General features: G+C 44.0%; 1 protein-coding gene across 1 annotated transcript in view; it reads left to right on the top strand.

The window, feature by feature from the left end:
* lrp1ab (low density lipoprotein receptor-related protein 1Ab) overlaps nucleotides 1-21446 on the top strand; it is an 81240-nt gene that overhangs the window by 27639 nt on the left and 32155 nt on the right. The window contains exons 4-25 of the mRNA XM_080495969.1: nucleotides 4620-4739; nucleotides 4932-5060; nucleotides 5201-5461; nucleotides 11386-11548; nucleotides 12094-12316; nucleotides 13086-13275; nucleotides 13381-13524; nucleotides 13660-13896; nucleotides 14029-14209; nucleotides 14509-14731; nucleotides 14829-15018; nucleotides 15121-15243; nucleotides 15541-15681; nucleotides 16083-16208; nucleotides 16631-16747; nucleotides 16837-16917; nucleotides 17035-17202; nucleotides 18267-18449; nucleotides 18956-19153; nucleotides 19243-19488; nucleotides 19633-19830; nucleotides 21227-21431. Of these exons, the coding sequence (XP_080352095.1) occupies nucleotides 4620-4739; nucleotides 4932-5060; nucleotides 5201-5461; nucleotides 11386-11548; nucleotides 12094-12316; nucleotides 13086-13275; nucleotides 13381-13524; nucleotides 13660-13896; nucleotides 14029-14209; nucleotides 14509-14731; nucleotides 14829-15018; nucleotides 15121-15243; nucleotides 15541-15681; nucleotides 16083-16208; nucleotides 16631-16747; nucleotides 16837-16917; nucleotides 17035-17202; nucleotides 18267-18449; nucleotides 18956-19153; nucleotides 19243-19488; nucleotides 19633-19830; nucleotides 21227-21431 (3847 nt within the window). The remainder of the gene's footprint in view (nucleotides 1-4619; nucleotides 4740-4931; nucleotides 5061-5200; nucleotides 5462-11385; nucleotides 11549-12093; nucleotides 12317-13085; nucleotides 13276-13380; nucleotides 13525-13659; nucleotides 13897-14028; nucleotides 14210-14508; nucleotides 14732-14828; nucleotides 15019-15120; nucleotides 15244-15540; nucleotides 15682-16082; nucleotides 16209-16630; nucleotides 16748-16836; nucleotides 16918-17034; nucleotides 17203-18266; nucleotides 18450-18955; nucleotides 19154-19242; nucleotides 19489-19632; nucleotides 19831-21226; nucleotides 21432-21446) is intronic.

Here is a 21446-nt window from a genome sequence, read left to right as displayed (position 1 = left end):
ACACACACACACACACACTCACACTGGCTGTTACTATCTATGATTAAAATGAATCATGAAAGCAGGAAATCACACAGTGGATTTGCAGATTGACTCATTTAAATTTTGGCTATACTATTTTGTAAACATTAAAGGTGGATGGTTCACATATACATCAAAATGAAATGGTACAGTTACTGTAAATTGCATGTAATTAAAAAAAAAAGAAAGAAAGAGGCCTGAGCAGGTCAGAAAAGATTTTGAGAGCAAATATATGGGACACGATGTGAGAGCTCCTCGGAGCAAATTCAAATAGTCTTCGGGTGATTTCGGGAACACACAGTTAAAGTAGACATGAGATAATTTGATGGCACTGCGTGAGAAAACAGTGGGCTTCTGTCAGCTGCATGCAGAGGACAAAGGCATGTGAAAACTTGTTTCCAGACAGTGAGAGCACAAAGGTAGGAATGTCCTGCCAATTGCCTCTTTGAAATGTCACATGCTGGAATAGCCTGCGCATACTGTCAATCCTTAAAGTGTTTGTTTTTTCCGTGTCCGATTCTGCTTATCGAAATGCAAAGAGAGGTTGATTTCTGGCCGATGGCTTAGTTCAGAAATTTGTTGAAGGATGGAGGAAGTGATCGTGTTGAGGGGAAAGGTTCGCGAGTCCTCAGTTTATGATCACTCACTTGTGACAGTTCTCGTTGCATAACTTCGCCTGTGACCACAAACCTGTCGTTTTGTGCTTCATTGAACCCATGTGACCCAGTTGCACCTGGACTGTCTGCAGCATGATTCACTCTTGGAGGAAAATGTCAACTCTCATAAATTTCCTCATCCCCTACCTCCGAGTCCAAGGGCAGCTCATCCCCTTCTTTCCATCTCCGTCACTTTTCCCATTACTGTGACTCTTCTGTTGCCAATGGACTGATTTGCTCACTTTTGTCTGCTTGAGTTTTTTTTTTTGTGTTTTTTTTCCTCCTCGGCCCTGTCCGCTGCGGTGGAAGATTTCTTTTTTTTTTCCTGCAGCGGTGTGAACGGCCCACCATAAAGCAGGACGAGCTCCAGACTGAGTGTCAGCGGAGGCTTGTCGCAGCCTCAGAGGCATGCTGTTGCAGCTTGTGCTGTCATTACGGTGCATGCCTCATCGTTTCAGCCTCCTGTGCTGAGTCACTGACGTCTGCTCAGGTTCTCACACACAAGTGTTACAACACCAAGATGGTTAAAAAAATTCAAGATCTTCACTGTTCACACTGTCAATTACGGCGTTTTTTTTTTTTTTTTATACATACTGCACCATGCCTTCCTTCTCAGCTTCTCCTTAAGAGCAAAAGATGAGTGAAGTTGAGGGTTGCTATCCTTGCAGTAACCGAATCAATAACTTTTGGCATGCTTGTTTAGGCCTGAAGGTCTCCAGCGTGTCTCTGTGTGATTTGTTTGTTTCATTCATTAACCCCTGGTCAAACGTCTGGCTTGCTGCTGGCTCTGGCTTGTTGATAGTGGACAAACGCCACTCTATTATGTACCCGCTTCAATCACTTTTTTAATCAGTTCTTTTTCTTTTGGCTTTGTTTTTATCCACAGTTTCTATTTTTATATATTCTTTCACATATTGCATGGCTGCAAACGGTTGGTTGGGAAGGAGTTTTCTTAAGATTTAGGCCGTAAAAGGTCATCAAAGTGTGTCCTCGGAAGTATGTTCTGTATTTAATCTTCCAAACCCACCATGGATATTTTTAACTATAACTGTTAAAGATGGTCTAATTCTGGGATGTTCAACTTAAGGCCTGTGGGACAAAACCGGCCTGCGAGGTCTCCAATCGGGCCAAACCACCAAGAAAATGGTGAAACTTTCTCAGAAAACAAAACATTTCGTTAGAATAGCAGACACAGCACAATACTCAGACCTCAGCTATGGTGTCGGTGATGATGCCCTGAAAGATAGCTCCTTCATTGCGAGCAAACAAGCCTCAAAGCCGTGCTGTCAGGGTGAGTTTATATAAACCTGCACAATGCATAAATCTTTTGGACATTGCACTGTATTTTGCGCCAGAAGATTTCATCAAAAGTGGGTTTATGATGAGATTGTAGCCATTGTCCGTTGTAATTATCTGGCTTTGTGAAAATATTGAAAAATTTGCATCTTTATTATGGCACTATTTTAGCGGTCCGGTCCACTCAGGATGAAATTGTTTGTGGCCTTTGAACCTAAGTATGTTTGACACCCCTGATCTAATTTATATTCAAAGTTTAATCTGATTTCAGTCAGTCTGCCAATATTTATAATAGATTCAGCTCCAATCCGCTAAGATGTTGTGTTCACATGAAACATAATTTTTTTTTAGAAAGCTTTGACATTCTCGTTCTTGTCGCCCACCCTCAGCTGAACATGCAGGTACAAAACACAATGACCCTAGACAGAGGTACATATTGTGGATACATTAGTTCTCTGGCTGCCTGTGGTTTCTCCCTGTGTGAAGCCAGTTGAATAGATTCGCTATGGGCTAAAGTGTTTGCTGGGGGACTCTTCCTTTCACTGAGGCAACAACAAAAGGGTTATTATGATGCCGAGTGCCACAGGCTTTATGTAATAAGGGCTCTTCACTAGTCCACCCTTTGCTCTTCACAACTCAACCGTTCTAGCTGCTGTACACACTGTGTCCATGACCAATCATTGGGGGTTTTTTTGGTTTTGAGATTTTTTATTTTTTTGGGGGGGGGGTGTTAGTGTGGAGCTTTTCTTTAAATTTCATCCAACTTTGCAGTTAGTGAATTATTAAATGATTTTTCATTATCAGTTCCTTTTGCAACTCATTGAGTGTTTTTTTTTTTTTTTTTTTTTTACATCCTCAGCATTTAAATTCTATTCAATACCATATAATACCAATTCCAGCATAGCAAACCCATGGCTCTCTTACATTAAAAAAACAAAACGAAACAAAAAAAACACCTGAGCAAACGTTTGCATCAGTGGAGGAGGAAAAATGAGGTTTACCTTGAAGAAAGCTCAGCACATACAGAGCCGGAGGTGCTTTCTGCTGCTCAGGATCAGACAGACACAACAAACATGGATGTGAATGTGCTGAGGCAACTTTCCCATGTTTCCATGGTGGCACAGTGATATCAGGGTAAAATAATAACTTTAACTCTCATCACACGAACTTTCTCTTTTCACAACATTGTTTTGCCCTCACACTGGAATACAAGCAACTAACAGGGGAAAACCTGTGCACTCATTACATGATGCATTCCAACCAAGAGATTTTCACTTGGCGATAAATACAGCGGCTTGGCACACTTTCATCCATCACCTTTAAATAGCACAAACAATGGAAAAATGTGCATTTTACTTTGCGCAGAGTTTTGAAAATTTGCTCTTGAAACGTTTACAGTAAAAAAAACAATTTTCAGAATACACTTGACAAATAGTTTTTTTTTTTTATTCTTTTTTTTTGGTGTGTATTTTTAAACACAGCTTTTGCACAGTAACTGTGAGGAGGCAGAGTTTGTCTCACTACATATGATATAAATGTTTAGGCAAATTCATTGAGTAAAGATGGAAAGTCCCTCTCAAACCCAGCACGTCAAACACACTAGTTAAATCTCAAGTTATTTTTTTTTTCCTTTTGGGAATAATGTTTTTTTTTTGTTTTTTTTATTTGTTTACTTTTGAGCTGATCTGACTGAGAAGTCGGGAACCTCAGTCATTATGATCATTCTATTGTGTACAAAGTTTGTACACATCTGTTAGTCACCATAAAACATCTTGGTCATGACTCAGCTTATTGTCACTAAGCCTGTACTTTGACAAGTTCGGGCTCGAACATATTGCTCCGAGCAAACTTTATAACAACTTGAAAGGCCCGAGACTTTTGTGTAATTGCCAACTTCCTTGTCTAGATAACTTGAGTTGTTTGTATAAGGCATTCGTCATCCCGGGTCGACTGGGATTTTATATAGCTTAAAAATACAAGCTTACAAAACCAAATGACTAATATAAAACTACTTGATAAATGCACGTGGATCACATCTGCTTTGTAAATATGGCTCTCTCGTGTGTGAGCTGATCTCTGTGGATTTGTACACAGGTTTAATGGACTCCGGTTCAGAACCCACCCAAAGAGGGTCACTCGCCGGTTCTTGTTAGATGCGCTCAAGTATGCAATGAAACACTTTCTAAAATTGGAGCCTTATAGCTCTCCAACCCTTTCTGAGATATCATTTGTTCTGTAGGATCAGATGAGTGCTGCTGGCTGACCCATTATCATTGCTATCTATGGCAGACGCCCAGCTCTATTCATCTCCGAGCCCAGACAGACACACATCTGCATTCACATGCACATCCTATAGAAGGCACGATGAGGGGATGTGTGGATTCCCCTCTTTCATTTCCTGCCAAAAGGATGTGTCCTTGAGTCCCCTCTGGGGATGAGAAAGAAGAGGGCCTCTAATGTGTGCGCATTCAAGTCACCACGTCTGTCACATGCTTGCATAAAGCACAAATACATACGTGTGTTTCACGATTGCGTACGTACACCCACAATCACTGACCAAACTGATTTCCCAGTGGAGATAAAATTCTTTATCTGCAGTGAATAACCACCGTTCTCTTTCTGTCTTCCTGTATATCTTTTCTTCAGAAAAAGCACCAGACTGTGCCTCCCATGGGTGCCAGTTTTACTGTGCAGTGACTCACGATGGCCCTCGTTGCTACTGTGCACATGGTTACGAAGTTGCCGCAGATGGAAAGACGTGTAAAGGTGGGTGGCTATTTGGCAAAGTTATTTAAGTTTTGGTGAAACTAGAACTCGGAGTAACCATGTGATTTGTCTTCTGCATGGAGGGAAGAATACTTCAGACACTAGAAAACTTGAAAATGCTATATTTGAGCATGATTTTCTATATAATCAATCACCAAATGCACTCTTGTGTTTTTTTTGTTTTTTTGAAAGATTTCAATGAGTGCAGTGTTTATGGGACATGCAGTCAGACGTGTACGAACACGAATGGTTCTTACACCTGCAGCTGTGTGGAAGGCTACCTGCTGCAGCCAGACAACCGCTCCTGCAAAGCCAAAAATGGTAAGAAAAGACTCCACAGAATGGAATGGAGACCAGAGATGTTGAAAATAGCCGTAACACGTCAGATGGTCACATCGTCGAGGTGGAGCACAGTTTGTTTCCCAGATGAACACTGATCGCGTGTAAACGGTTGATTTCAGAACCCGTGGATCGTCTCCCTGTGCTGTTGATCGCCAACCTCCACGATATCAGATGCACGTCTCTGAGTGGCTCCACATCCCGCCTGCACTCCATCCCCACCAAGCAGACCATGGCGATGGACTTCATCTACGCCGAGGAGACCGTCTGTTGGATTGACGTGGGAGACACTCCCGCTGCCACCCAGCTGAAGTGCGCCAGCATCCAAGACCTGAAGAGCGTCAGTAACATCCGCACCATCAACATCACCCTCAGCTTGCACCGTGAGTAAAAAAAAAAAAAAACAATCAGCAGAAAATTGGTGTGATCCCATTTGGCTCTAATGACACTGGATGGGCTTTTGTGTCAAGGGGAATGCATATTCATAGACATGGCATTTTAGCTGTGGACTGCCACTAAAGATGGAATAAACGTCTAGTGTAAGAGCACTCCTGTCGAGCTCGGGCAATCAGTTAGAGCCGTTAGATGTGAAATTTACATACATTGCTTTAGGGATCCAGTGGTCAACTTAGGTTTTCCCCCCGCTCTCATGAGACTCATGTAAGATGTTAGGCAACACAGCCCTGTCTGTGAAAGCTGCTCATACCAGCATGAAAGTTCCAAATAGAAACGCTGAGTTCAGCTGTATTTTCCTGACGGTTTGTCTGAGAACCAGGGCACCCTGACATACAGCAAAAGCTCTCCATAGAAGCAATACGTGTATGGTGATTTGATGCATAAAAGGCTGCCAGCATGCCTTCAGGCATTAGTTTGCACATTTCTTGACAGGAGAGCAGTACCATACAGTTGATCTTGATTAATGTACGAGTGTGTAGCTATTCAGAAGCATGGAAAATTTGTTTTTCCATTTCCCTTTTTTTTTTTTTATTGCATGTGAGTCTAATCTGATGTAGCATCTGCCTGATCTCCAAGTCATTGGGTTCTAAAATGACAACATTTGGTGTAAGGTCTTGCCAGAAAAACATCCTCTCTGCCGTTGAAGGCCTGTACGTACATTTTGTCCCAGTAGACGTGGTGGGCAGATAGCACATGTTTGTGTGCTGATGACAAACTCTGATGATGAATGTTTGGCCTGCGGATGCACAGTCCTCAATAGGCATTGTTTTAAAATGCATCTGTTGAGCAACAACAACAACAACAACACACGCACCACACACACACACACACACACACACACACACACACACACACACACACACACACACACACACACACACACACACACACACACACACACACACACACACACACACACACACACACACACACACACACCCACACATACAGGCGTGCGCGCACAAACACAGCGTGCGATCACTTCCCAGTGAGCGTCTTAGTCATATACATCGCTGACATGATTTATCTCTGCTTACAAGCCTGACAAGGTTTGTTTTCCTTCGCCTGACTGACAGAGCCGTTACTCTCTAAGAATGGGGGCCAGAAAGTAGACAAAACATAAAAAGGCAAGGGCGTGGGTTCGTGTGCGTGTGCGCGCAGGCGTGCACGTGGGAAGCTTTCCCTTGAGAATCAGCCCCGGGCACGGAACAGCAGACGTGAAGAAAACAACTGGAGGAGCCGGGTGTGTGAGCACCCTGAAACGTGGGATGTGAAACCTGCGACATGGTTAGAGGTGCCTCGGCTTATATCGGCTCTTAATGGGTTCTTGTGTAACTGGTCTCTGCTGACAGCTGAGAGAGGCCCCGATACTCTGAGACCCCCAGAGTCCTCACATTGGGGGTCTTTCTAGGTGATTCTGAGTGTCCGTCATCGCGCCTCTGCTTTTAATGTTGTGACATGCCGCCATGGTGTTTTGCTTCATTTGAATTCCCTTGACTTGATTTTTTTAGCAAATAAGTCACAACATCAGAACTGTTCCAAAGGGTGTGTAAATACAGCCACGTTACTTTTATGATGTTAAAACAAACCCACTTCCCAAACAAGTGGATAAGTAAAGATTTGATGTTCCTTTTTAATTTTGTGAGTCTCACACTGCTTGTTTATGGCTGCATTTAAACACAGACACGTCTGTTCTTAAGCTAAAAGAAACATCGATGCAGGAAGAGTCTGAGACTGTCCACAGTGACTTAATAGGCATTGTATTCATTTATTTCAATTAAAACCGCAGCCTCCTTCTCACCCTTATTAAAATGCTTTTTTCCGTCCGAGTCATGAGTCTCGAGGCGGACCTCACTGTCTGCCGCCACCCCCCAGCAATACTGTCAGCCATTCTGGTGTGGCTAAACACAATAGGGAAAGCAATTGTCAGATTAAAACAATTTCTAGGATAGAAGAATGGAAGCCAAACAGACCCTGAGAACAAACAAACTAACCAAAAAAATCCCCAAGCAGAAGTGAAGAGAATAATAAAAATGAAAGGGAGAAGGTGGTGATTCGCTGAACCGAGGTTGTGTGAGAGAGAATGGTCATGCAGATGGTATTTACATTCCTCTGCTGGGTTATGTCAGCCTTGAACAGCCTCTACATTCCTCTGGTCGTCCCAGGTCCTGTCCAGTCAGGTCACTGTAACATGCTCAGGGCTGAGGCTCTTCCACACATACACACACCCAGAACACACCTGGCGGTCCAACATTATTATTGTTGACCCTCTTATTAATGTACTGTAGCCCCTTCACTAAGACTAAACCCTAACACAGAAAGTATGCGCTCAGCTCACACGAAAAACAACTTTTTAACAATTTTTTTTCAAATACAGAAAACGTTAATGAACGATGAATTCACGAATTTAGATTACCAATATGTGCTGGTCCATGTATGTAGTTCCACTTCAGTTCAGTTAATATATATATACACACACACACACACACACACACACACACACACACACACACACACACACACACACACACACACACACACACACACACACACACACACACACACACACACACACACACACACACACACACACACACACGTTGTCCTCTCATGCTGGTTGAAACTAGCATGTCGAGATTTACTTTAAAGTGTCGGTAAAAGACGTCTAGTCATCAGTTCACCCCGACTTGATAATAAACCTTCATTATAAAAAGAGTCTCACTGCTTGTTCTCTGGGCTCAGGTGCACTGGTGAGTGTAACCTGGGGATGGGTGCAGGGCCTGAAGCAGGGTTCACACAAACGGGAAGATTTATAGCTTGTGGGATCCTGAGAGAGCGGAGGGAGATAAGTCGACGAGGGTTCCAGATGTGGCCCGCTCTTGTCTGCCTGTGCAATACTGACTGGGGAGATAAAAGACAAGCAGCGCCGGCTCGTCCTTTCCTCTCCACCCTCTGAGCGGGACTGCACAGCAGGAGACAGAATGTCTCCCCGTGTCAGTCGCTCACACTTCCTTCCTCTTGCCTCACGTGTCTATTTATTTATTTATTTATTTATTTATTTTACCAGAATACATAGAAAAGTCTTTGTAAATGGATGTTGGGATCTTATTATAAACATCTTGTGCTTCCAGTTGCATATAAAACATATGTACTCTTAAGTGTGGCATCTCAACTTAAAGTTTTTGTCTTTTTCTTTTGGCTTTTGGGAAAATATGTCATTGGGCCCTTCTATCTAGTGTGTAGCCTCTCCTTTCCACTTGTTGCAGTGGTGGATTTGCCAGTGCCTTAACTGTTAGGAATTACTGGCTCTTAAATAGAGGTCATATGTCAGATCCCTACGGAAAACCATAATCGCTGTACTCCAAAACCATGCTCTTCAGAGGTCAGAAAGGTTTTTGCACAGATTAATAGGATCTTCATGGCACGGAAAGGATTATGAAGGCCGGATGATGGTGATTTATTATTTTTTTTATCTACCCTGCACCAGCATATAAATATAGGAATTCTTGCACTGGCGTACAAATAGAGGAGCCGACATTAAAGTGCACACTTTGTGGCATGCCTTCCCGGTCTCAGTCCTGTTATATAAGTGCTTAGAGAAACTTTGTGAGCTGTGGCCCTGTATGTAAATACCTGTGCTACGTGGGAGGAAAGCCTGCTTGTTGTTGCCAGTGAGACCCCCTCGGTTTACGAACCGTTTCCGCAGAGCGGTGTGAGCTGGAAGGTGTTCCCGGTCGAGAGAGAGGGAGAGAAAGGGCTTGTGAGATGAGAAGAAAGGGGTGTGTTCATTCAGTTTCCCAGCAAACTTTCCACTTACCAGAAGCTGCATGAGTGAAGACGTCAACAGGCTGGCTAGCTTCTCTGGATCTGGGGGTCCACTTGTTGTAGTTGGTTACACAACGCAGTTGCACAACGCGGCATACGAATCTAATCAATGCCTTGTGCAGCCAGGCTTCCAGCTGGCTTTCTTTAGAGGAGCAGGGTTTTAAGGCCTGATACCAGGGGGAGTATCACTATCCCTCTTAACTCTGTGAGAAAGTTTTCCCCTTTATCAGAATTTTGAGGTTCATGCGTATTTATGGAAGATGGTGGACTGGTTTTGATCCAACACCGATGCTCTTTTTCTTATATTGCCTTTAATCATTTCTATATTGAAAGTAACTCATGTATAGATATGAGGCTGGCTGAATGTCAGTGACTTCTCTCAAGCTGGAATGTGGACAAAACCTTCCTGTCTGCTGGTAGAACTCCAAGCTTCCCATTATTTTTTTCATAACATAAGCAAGAACACCGTGAGCCTCACGCTCAGGTTCCACTCTGAAGCTCTGTGCATGGTCGGTCGGTCAATCGGTCGGCGGGGAGGAAGTCCTCCGTATTGGGCCCAGATGTGTCAGTGGACCTCTGTGCTCCTGGCAGCATTGTTGGAGGCTCCAGCACAGACATTTCTTTATGAATGGCCAAAGCTTTAGAAGAGGCTGGCTCACTGTCAATGATGTTACGTACCCCAGCATCAAAGTTGTCCCTTAGATTTCCTGGACAGAGAAGCGTGGCCCCTTAAACAGTGTGTGTACAGTGGGTCTGTTGTGAAGGACGAGCTCTGGCAGCTGTTTAAACATCCCCTGTCCCCTCATCAGAAATGAAGGTCTGTCTCTGCAGTGCTTCCTCTTTCTAGATTGGCTTATAGGGTCTGCGAGAAGTGGGATTACAACATTTCGTCTTCCTTTGTCGGTGGAGAAGCACCAATACTGGGGCACTTGGGGTCATATTCAAGCTGACACGTAACATTTTTGAACTTCAGCTGGTATATTTCTGTCATATCATGGAAATATGTTTGTATATTTCCATTTCCTCTCTTGGTCATAAAGACATGTGACAAGACATATTTGTATCCAGAGAAGAAGGATTCAGTAAACGATTTGTTCCGTGTGAATCATGAGCTGGGATCTTTACCACAAGCAGATCTCAGTCACCGAAAAGCCTGCTCTCATCCTACTAACTTATATAATCAGAAAATCGTTTGTCCAGTAGGTTTTTTTGGATTGTGTAGGAACATTTATCAAAGGACTTCGGATGAGTTATGGCTTTTGTTTGCTTGATATCTTATAAAAAAAAAAAGATTTTTATTTAGTTTTTTTCCCCCATGCTTTTATTATCGTACAGTGATTGCAATCTTCAGTTCAGATGAAATTTCTAAATTACAAATTGAAAATGTAACAGCTGAACTTTTCTTTGAATTTCTGGGAAAGACACTAATCTTTCTTTAGTTTGTGAGTGAATTTCTGCCTGAGTTAAACCAACTTTGAATTCAGTTCCTAGGGACTGTGATCATGCCAATAGTCCATAGGAACAAAACTGCTCTTAACCTTTGGAGGCTGTTTTAGGGTCAGTGTTTTGTATCGCTGACCCTTCAGTCAAATGACAACCGCTCTATATCCAGAGCTACAGCCACATCTACCTTTAAAACTTTACCTGAATTGACTTTCTGTTAATTATACTCTGTGAGTCATCCACACATAAGATATATTTACATCCAAAGTGTTTAGCAACTGACAGGATCTGAGTTCACGATGTGCAATGCTTCACCTCTCACTCTCTCCCTGTAACTTTTTGTGTTGGTTTCCCTTCTCTCACGTCTCATTTAAGCACAAGTGGCGTGCTGGTGATGGACAACTTGATAGATTACAGAAGCACATTATTAAATGTAATTTTTTGTCGGGAGGTTGGGAACACTTTAAAAGAGGATCAAGGCATCGTAAAAACAAAGTTTCTTGGATTTGTTCCGGTATACGACTGAGAGTTATGATGAAGCTTTGTGTCTTAACTGGTTCTCTTTACTCTTTCCATCACTCAGATGTGGAACAGATGGCCATAGACTGGCTGACTGGAAATTTCTACTTTGTGGACGACGTGGATGACCGAGTGTTTGTTTGCAACAAGAATGGCCAGACGTGCGTGACCCTGCTGGATCAGGAGCTGTACAACCCAAAAGGCATCGCCCTGGATCCAGCCATGGGGTCTGTATTCTCCAGTCCTCTTGACCTCGAATCGCCCTCGAGGCTGTTTTAGCAATGCCGGAGAGGAAAGTGCTGTCGTATGATCAGACAATGTGCTGATAAAGCAGGCAGTGAAAAATCAAAGCCCGTCTCCCAGACAGAAACCGACACTTGACACTTCTGCTTGGCAGCTGCTATCTGATGTACTTCCTTTTTCGGAGTATCAATTCTCCATTTCTACTTCATTTCATGTTCTAGAAATAATCTTAGTCTGTTAGATATAAGTGACTACGAATGCTACTTCTGGTATATTGTGTAATGCCGGAATTTTCAAAATGTGAAAGATCCGTATTCCTTACACTTGCAATAAATCAAATTCTGGAAATGTGTGTTTCAATCAGAACATTTTGTTTTATTATCAAGTTGATTTCACCTCAAAATGTGAAGGAAATACTCTCAATGAGAAAAGGCAGTCCCTTGACTGCCAAAAAGTAGAAAATGTGTTCTTTTATTTTATTAATTACATTTCTCCCCCCCCCCCCCCCATCTGATCCCTTCTACAACAGTAAAGTGTTTTTCACCGACTATGGGTCCACTCCGAGGGTGGAGCGCTGCGACATGGACGGTCAGAACCGCACGAAGCTGGTTGATAGTAAAATCGTCTTCCCCCATGGTATCACTCTGGACCTGGTGAACCGGCTGGTGTACTGGGCCGACGCCTACCTGGACTACATTGAAGTTGTTGACTACGAGGGCAAGAACCGACACACCATCATCCAGGGTCTGCTGGTGAGCCCAACACACGTTGTTTACATCCAGATGAAAACATGTACTTTGGGTATCTCCTGTCCTATATTTGCTTCTCTTTCCATCAATAACGCAAAAGAGCTGTTGTTTAAATCTGTATCATCGCTGATTTAATCTCATCTTTAGAGGCAGTGCTGGTTTTCAGTCATCCCCCTTGTGTCTCAGCAGAGCGAGTACGCCTCTCCGGGGGATGAGGCCTTTTTATAGCCTTGATTGATAATACTTAAAGAGTGTGTGATTTTCCTTGCCAGTGCCTCTCTAAACATATTAGCCAGGCCCTCGTGAAGCTTGGCTCAAACTTATAGAGGAGTAATGTTCTTAATGAAATCAGGACTGTGGGGCTTGGGGTGGGGGGTGAAACGTGGCAGTAATGGTGCAGTGTGTGTGTGTGTGTGAGGTGGAGGGAGGTAATGCAATACCGGGCCATACATCTTTCTGACAGTAGAGGAGAGCTGCACAAATCAGCCCCTTATAAAAGTAAAAGTGCTCTCTTTCTGCTTAACAGCAGATGGGGAGTGGAGCCATCGTGCTGGCCTGTGCCAAGTTTACACAAACGCTGTATCTCTGATTGTGGGTCTGTTTGTCTCTCAGAGATGTCTTCACATTTTAAATTGCGGTGGATCTGCCAAAGAATGTGTACTCTCCAACAATATAACACAAACCATTAGTCAGGCACTACGAACTGCTTCACGAGAGTCTAACAAGACTCTTCTGTAATGTCATTGTTCTTCTGTCTTCTTTAATGTACCAGATTGAGCACCTCTACGGACTGACCGTGTTTGAGAACTATCTTTATGCAACCAACTCTGATGAAGGCAACCTGAACCCCAAAACCAGTGTGATTCGAGTGAACCGCTTCAACACCTCCGACTTCCAGGTGGTGACTCGGTTAGACCGAGGAGCTGCGCTGCACGTTTACCACCAGAGACGACAGCCTCAAGGTGCGCAATGCTTTTACCAGCCGGTTCCATGTTTGTCCACTGGAGTTTATTTGATATGCATCGTGACGTTAAAGGTTGCTTTTGTGCACCTGTTTCCCTCCGCAGTACGCAGCCATGCATGTGCCCTGGATCAGTTTGGAAAAGCCGGAGGTTGTTCGGACATTTGTCTGCTGAGCAACAGTCACAAGACGCGTACCTGCCGCTGTCGCTCGGGGTTCAGTCTTGGGAGCGATGGCAAATCCTGCAAGAGTGAGTTTAATTAGACAGTGATGAACGTGTCGCCATCAGTTCCCCCGCCGATAATGAACCATGGCCGTGAGGTAATCGTGGTATTAAATCACTAAATGAAAGCATTTATTCACTTTTATCTATGATATTCTGCAGAACCAGACCACGAGCTGTTCTTGGTGTACGGTAAGGGGCGTCCTGGGATCATCAGGGGCATGGACATGAATGCAAAGGTGCCTGATGAGTACATGATCCCCATTGAGAACCTAATGAACCCCCGAGCTCTGGATTTCCATGCTGCCAGCGAATTCATCTACTTTGCTGATGCCACCAGCTACATTATTGGCCGGCAGAAGATAGACGGTACGGAGAGGGACACCATACTGAAAGAAGGTAAGAAATGATCTCTGCTGGCTGCTACAAGAATAATCAGTCAGTAATGTTATTCAAGATCAGGAATTTTATTCTCCTGATATTCATCCTAGTTAATTTTCTTTTCACGCTGCCTTCTTCGGCTTATCTCAGGTATCCACACAGTAGAAGGGATTGCGGTAGACTGGATGGGAGGTAATCTCTACTGGACAGATGATGGGCCTAAAAAGACCATCAGTGTGGCCCGGCTGGAGAAGGCTTCACAGACTCGCAAGACTCTCATCGAGGGCAAAATGAGCCACCCTCGGGCCATTGTTGTGGATCCCCAGCATGGGTTTGTTAATTTGATATTCTTTTTGTTTAAATGTTTGAGCTGTTATGTTTGGGGGAGGATGATCTGAGGGTGTGTGGCTTGCAGCTATGTGGGCTGCCTGCAGTGCAGATTTTTGTTGGTCACGATTGTGTTGGTGTATGTGGGAGCTGGCACGTTTTCAATCAAGGGATTTAAAAAAACCCAAAAACTGATACTCCTTCCTTTGTTTTGTTGTGGGATGCTTCGTCAAAGAACATCACAGCTCAAAATTGTCACAGCTCGAGAAATGTCTCATCTCCTGTGAATGTTTCGTCCCTCAGCTGGATGTACTGGACCGACTGGGAGGAGGATCCCACAGAGAGCAATAGAGGGAAGATCAAGAAAGCCTGGATGGATGGTTCACATCACCAAGTGTTTCTGACCAGCAAAACGGTGCTGTGGCCGAACGGCTTGAGCCTCGACATTCCTCAGGGTATCTTGTACTGGGTGGATGCTTACTATGACCGCATCGAACTGGTTTATCTCAACACCACTGAGCGAAAGGTTGGCGATTGTCCGTAGGACATAAAAAAAAAAATCCTTTCTTTTCAGAATCAGGAAGGCTGTATGCATCATTCCTCTTTATTTCCTAAATGAACAGGTTGTGTACGAAGGGCAGGAGCTGAATCACGCCTTTGGATTGTGTCATTATAAACAATTTCTCTTCTGGAACGAATACCGTGGCGGCAGCATCTACAAACTGGACCAGGTCACTAAAACAGTTACTTTACTGCGCAACGAGCGGCCGCCAATATTTGAGATCAGAGTTTATGATGCACACCAGCAGCAAGGTAGACCCCCCCACCCCCCCCCCCCGTCATATTTTTCCCGTCACATATGACTGACTTGATGACTCATTTCTGTCTTTCTTCCTGGTTTGTCTGTCTGTGCAGGCTCCAATGCATGTCGAGTTAATAATGGAGGGTGTAGCAGTCTGTGTCTCGCCATTCCCGATGGCCAGTCCTGCGGCTGCGCCGATGATCAAATTCTCGATGTCGATAACGTCACCTGTAAAGGTACTTAGCCGCTTTACCGGGAAAGACGTTTCACCAATGACAGCTGTGGAAAAGTCATTACTCAACATGAGCCGAGTTCAAGAATTCAAGGCTGCGCTTTCCATTTGCCAGCTACACTAAATGTTTACTTTCTTAAACCTCGGGGGAAACTTTTTAAGCAACTTCTACCATATTTTGGTACCTTTTAAGAGGGAGAAAAGCCCACTTAATCGCCAAAAGGCTTTGTGGTGTGTTAGTGTTTAGCTCTTGTCTCAACGTTGCGTTTGTTTCTGTCTCTGCTTCTGACCTCATCTCCAGCCAACCCCTCCTACGTGCCGCCGCCACAGTGCCAGCCCGGGGAGTTTGCCTGCAAGAACAACCGCTGCATCCAAGAGCGCTGGAAGTGTGACGGGGACAACGATTGTCTGGACAACAGCGATGAGGCCCTCGACCTCTGCCGTAAGTGTGCCACGTCATTGTCATGGCGACACGGCAACAACACAGATAAACAAAATCGTGTTTAAGGGTCTTGACTAACACAGACTGACAGAGCGCAAACTAAACTTTCCAAGATTTGTTTCTTTCCATATGGCGTAATGTGGCTGTAATTTTGCTGGCCGGTCTCGTCTTCATCAGGCCAACAGTGAACAGAAAACGACTCATATTTGTCTTGGATGCTTTCCCATTTTTTTTTTTTTTTTTTATAAACTCAATTTAAAATGACACAGTGAGCCAGTAACAGTATTACTTAGGAGAATGACTCATATACGTTGCGAAGAGTTTGCTAGATTTGTGAAATAAAACAAAAAAAATGTGACTCTGAAGAGTTTGTTTTTTTAACATTTAATGTCTTGTAACAGACCAGCACACCTGCCCAGCTGATCGATTTAAATGCGAGAATAACCGCTGCATCCCCCTGCGATGGCTGTGCGATGGAGACAATGACTGTGGCAATGATGAGGATGAGTCCAACACCACCTGCTCTGGTATACACAAGTCTGGTCTTTTTTAATGAGCAAAAGAGAAGATAGGACATTTAACTTTATAATCTCAATGAGTGATTATATTTATATATATTGAAAAAAATTGAAGCAGCAATGCAGTCGTTTTGTATTGTTTAGCTTCTGTGAGGATTTTCTTAGACGATAAAGATGATGACATTTTATCTGTAGTGTAGGATTTTGAGCTATGAACTGAAGTGGGATTGGAGCTAAGTTTAGTTCAGAGTGGGTGTGTTAGGAGGATACATTCATCAGCTATAGTCAAAAAAAGACAGTGGAAACGGTACAATACTATCAGGATAGATTAAATTGGGTCAAAAGAACTGCATTGAAATTAGAAATATTGTAAAAGGAAAGGGAAGATTTTTTCTTGCGCTTAACTCTTTTATTACACTTTTACCTGCCAGCCCGCACATGCCCACCCAACCAGTACCCCTGTGCCAGTGGGCGCTGTATCCCCATCGCCTGGACCTGTGACCTGGATGACGACTGCGGAGATCGCTCAGATGAACCAGACTCGTGTGGTGAGGCCTTTTAGCTGCTGTTTTGCGCATGAATATTGCGTAACACAGCACATTATTTAATGTCTCATCTCTCATCCCTTTTCTTCCAGCGTATCCCACCTGCTTCCCTCTAACCCAGTTCACCTGTGCCAATGGCCGGTGCATCAACATCAACTGGCGATGTGACAACGGTGAGTATCATCTTTTTTTTTTTTTTTAATCTTTTATTAACCTGGATTTTTTATTTTTTTATTTTTTTAACGGACCAGTAGGTGACAACAAACTTTTTTCTGCCTGTTTCTGTGCAGACAATGATTGCGGGGATAACAGTGACGAAGCAGGCTGCAGCCACTCTTGTTCCAGCGTCCAGTTCAAATGTAACAGCGGCCGCTGCATCCCAGAATACTGGACCTGCGACGGCGACAATGACTGTGGAGACTACAGCGACGAGACCCACGCCAACTGTACCAACCAGGGTGAGGAAGGAGGAACTAAGATGGTGCAGCTAAGAAATAGTTATCTTGTGACCCGGTTTCAAAGTGGTTGCAGATAAAACCTGCGTCAGACTTGTCACAGTGTCACAAAAACCTCCTCCCGTCGGACATGTTTCCACTGCTCTGCAAGTTCCCGCCTGCCCAGTGGCTTCCATTTATCATTCACTCCAAACCCTCTCCGTTGCTTTGTGCAGGATGAGATTGTGTTTTGTGGTTAGATAACAATTGGACTGTTTCACGGTCTTGTGCAGGAGGCGCAGATGTTTTGACTCTGCCGCTGCGATATGGACGAGCATGCTGAGAGTCCTGAGTAGCTGGTGGCCGTGTTGATGCTGTTTAACTATCTGACACGACGTCGCAGCTTCAGCCAGTCGCTCTGCCCAGAACATATGCTTCTGTACACGATGTGCGTCTTCTGATGCCGTCTGTACCGTTTGATCCATGTGGAAATGTAGCCAACTGCTGTCAAGTCCCAGCATGCAAAGACGGATCCCAGCGTGACCTGCTGTTCTAATGAGCAATCTGTGCTCATGTGTGTGTGTTTGTGGTGTTTGTGGCGTGTGTGTTTTCTCTTGGCCTGCCGTCTGGAAGTTATTAGCTGAAATAAAAAAGCAATCCTATCCGCTGTATATTGTGGTCCTGTGTTGAAAGGTTGCCCGTTTCCATTTCCTCCTCTCCCTGTGCCAAACACTGACCTTTGCCATGAGGGGATGTCATTGGGCCACTTCCTCCGCTGTGGCTTTAATCTGCCGGTGACATCAGTCGCTGCGCCGTGTGTGTCATTATTGTTTGACTTGGCACCGTGTCAGGTTGCTACCCTGCATACCTACACAATAAATAATGACCGCAATAGCCTATTCACGCTCTTCATAGTTCTCGCCCCAGTGTGTGTGTATTATGCGTCTGACGGCTCGCTGATATTTCCGTTTAGTTATTTTCCAGCCACCGACCTCTGCTAGTGTTTTATAGCTCCTCTAACGTCAACTTAACTGCACACTCCATCTCTCTTGCCCGCTGGCGATAACACTCCGCTGTTTCCTCTCCAGCGACACGTCCTCCGGGCGGCTGCCATGTCGACGAGTTCCAGTGCCGCATGGACGGCCTGTGCATCCCCATGCGCTGGCGTTGCGACGGGGACACCGACTGCATGGACCTGAGTGATGAAAACAACTGTGAGGGTGTCACACACATGTGCGACCCAGCGGTGAAGTTCAGCTGCAAAGACTCTGGTAAAGCTCCTCTCAGGTCTTTCACCACAAACCAATGATTTATTTGTGGATTTTATATATATATATATATATATATATATATATATATATATATATATATATATATATATATATATATATATATATATATATATATAAAAAATTATAAAATTTTGGACAAGCAGGTCTAAATGGTGCAATCGTCCAATATTTGTACTTTAGTCTCAAAGCTTGCAGCATTTAATGACAGATTGTGAATGTCTTCAAAGTGTTTCACCAACTTCGTTAACAAAACTCTTTAAAAAAAATACTAAACAAAACTTCAAAATATTATGTTTGGGACTGTGTATCATATGATTCCTCTGCTCAGTAATCTGGCTAAAAAGTGTTAAACAAGCCTCAAAAATAGGTGTAAAGTTACAAATCATGTTTTCAGTGACAGAAACTTTATACTGTAAGTAGGTGAATTTGAAAGCGCTTCCCTGAGACTTTAAGATGTGAAACCATATTTTCTCCAATCTTGTCAGCTCGCTGCATCAGTAAGGCCTGGGTGTGTGACGGTGACAGCGACTGCGAGGACAACTCGGACGAAGACAATTGTGAGGCGTTGGTGTGCAAGTTGTCTCACCACATGTGTGCTACCAACGACTCCATCTGCCTGCCTGCCGAGAAGCTGTGTGACGGCACAGACGATTGTCCGGATGGATCGGACGAGAAACTTTGTGGTAAAAACAGTTTGGCCAAATGTCCAATCAAAAGCTGCGTCTTCATTTGAATGAAAAAAACAACACTTTTCGTGTCTCTTTGCCGGCAGATTTGTGTTCATTGGACAATGGAGGTTGCAGTCACAATTGCAGCATCATCCCTGGGGAGGGCTATATGTGCTCTTGTCCCTTGGGGATGGAGCTGGGAGCCGACAACAAGACCTGTCAGATCCAGAGCTTCTGCGCCAAACACCTCAAGTGTAGTCAGAAGTGTGAGCAAGAAAAATCCAGCGTCAAATGCTCCTGCTATGAGGGTTGGGAGCTTGAGTCTGACATGGAGAGCTGCAAAAGCACCGGTGAGAAACGACTGTCTTGTGTTTTGTTATGAAGAGACAGAGGGAGTAAGCGTGTCTGTGACTGGATTTTGACCAAACACCTTCACAAGGTCTTGTAAAACTCTTGAGAGTTTGACCCCGAACATAAAACTCTTTCCTCCTCAGATCCCTTCAAGCCTTTCATCATCTTCTCCAATCGCCACGAGATCAGAAGGATTGACCTTCACAAGGGAGAATTCAGCGTGCTGGTACCAGGATTGAGGAACACCATCGCCTTGGACTTCCATCTCAACCAAAGCACCCTGTACTGGACCGACGTGGTTGAGGACAAGATCTACCGAGGGAAGCTGTCTGACAATGGAGGTACGGCAGATTATATTTCAGCTTTCAGTAATTTTATTCAATGTTTATAACCAACGGTCTAATTTAGGTGCATCTCAAGTCTTTGTGAGTCACAATCAAGTGTTAATTGTGTCAGAAATGTATGCTTTTTGGCCAACACGTCTGCTTCCATTTAGCAATTATACGCCACAATTTCTCCGAGCCGAATGGATTTTAAAAGGGTCCGTGGTCAGCAGTGGCGGTCTGTGACCCTGAATAAATCTCCCGGGTCAGAGTCTGCCTTCCCTGCTCCAAAACCCCGGGTCTCCATGCCAATCAAGGTTGTGTTCCCAGCACAGCACTTAGGGGGCACACGGAAGGCTTTGTCTCTTCGCATTTGTCTCAGTGCTCGCTGTGCGTGACTGCAGCCAGAACTCTGATGCAGCGTAGGAGGCTCAACACACCGTGGCTCCCATTCCCACTTCCACAAGTTCACCAGTAAAACGGGGATTTCTGAGTGAGGACATTGTCAGCCAGCTCAGAGACCGCTATGGAGGTCGTTTCAGCGTGTCCAAAGTTGTTGGCATTCACTGAACATTGCCAGCAGCTGAGTAAAAGCAGGAAAAGAGACTTTAAAATGTCTTTACTCAAAAATGAGCAAAATCACCTGAAAAAAAAATGGTCTCAAATCATTCCATTTTTGTATTTTAGGAATTATTCTCTCATCGTGTGTGAAAAATAACCTGAAATTTAGCACTGAATAGCAGGATTACAAATTGACTGTACAGTTTACCAGATCTGTTCACATAAAACTGCAACCACAGCGCGACTGTGGCAGAGGGGGAATATGCAAACTCTCCACACACACTGTATATGAATATAATATTTGAGTGTGCTGGCCACTATACACAAGAGCTGTAAAAAACACAGTCTGTGAATGTTATAAGGATTTTGAGTAGTTTTATGAATCAGTGTTGGTTGAAATCATTTGTTATTATCACACTTTAGTTTTAGTTCAAGATATCTTAACTACAACTAAAGACAAATAAAAAACTCAACACAAGTAAGATGTCCGGGTATGAAGACATGCAGTTATTTTTTCTACTAAAAAAAAAAAATTCCAGTACAGTCAAAATTATAGTTTTTAAATGCTTGATAGTCTGTAGTCGGTCATCCACTGGCACTGGTTCTTGTCTTAAGAGGACTTACTTGAGCATTTGAGGAGGTTTCACCTCTCATAAAAGAGGTTTTTATTAATTCAACACACGGAGATACCATGACTTGAAGTGACTGAGAAAACCATTAACTTTTCAATGATATTCAAGTTTTTTATTATGTTTTGGTTTATTTGGTTAAAAAAAAAAGAAGTTTGATTGCCACTTGGTAATCCTCCATCTACCACCTCAGTTTTGAGCCGGTTTCTTTGCATTGTGATCAGCCCTGACCAGCTTTGAGGTGGTGATCCAGTACGGACTGGCCACGCCGGAGGGCCTTGCTGTGGACTGGATAGCGGGAAACATCTACTGGGTGGAGAGCAATCTGGACCAGATTGAGGTGGCCAAACTGGACGGGACCATGAGAACCACCCTGTTGGCCGGAGAGGTGGAACACCCCCGGGCCATCGCCTTGGACCCTCGCGATGGGTACGATACATGAAC

This window comes from Blennius ocellaris (assembly GCF_963422515.1).
Source record: "Blennius ocellaris genome assembly, chromosome: 5".
Classification (NCBI taxonomy): domain Eukaryota; kingdom Metazoa; phylum Chordata; class Actinopteri; order Blenniiformes; family Blenniidae; genus Blennius; species Blennius ocellaris.
Note: the sequence above shows the minus strand (reverse complement) of the source record. Positions and strands in the feature narration are given on the sequence as shown.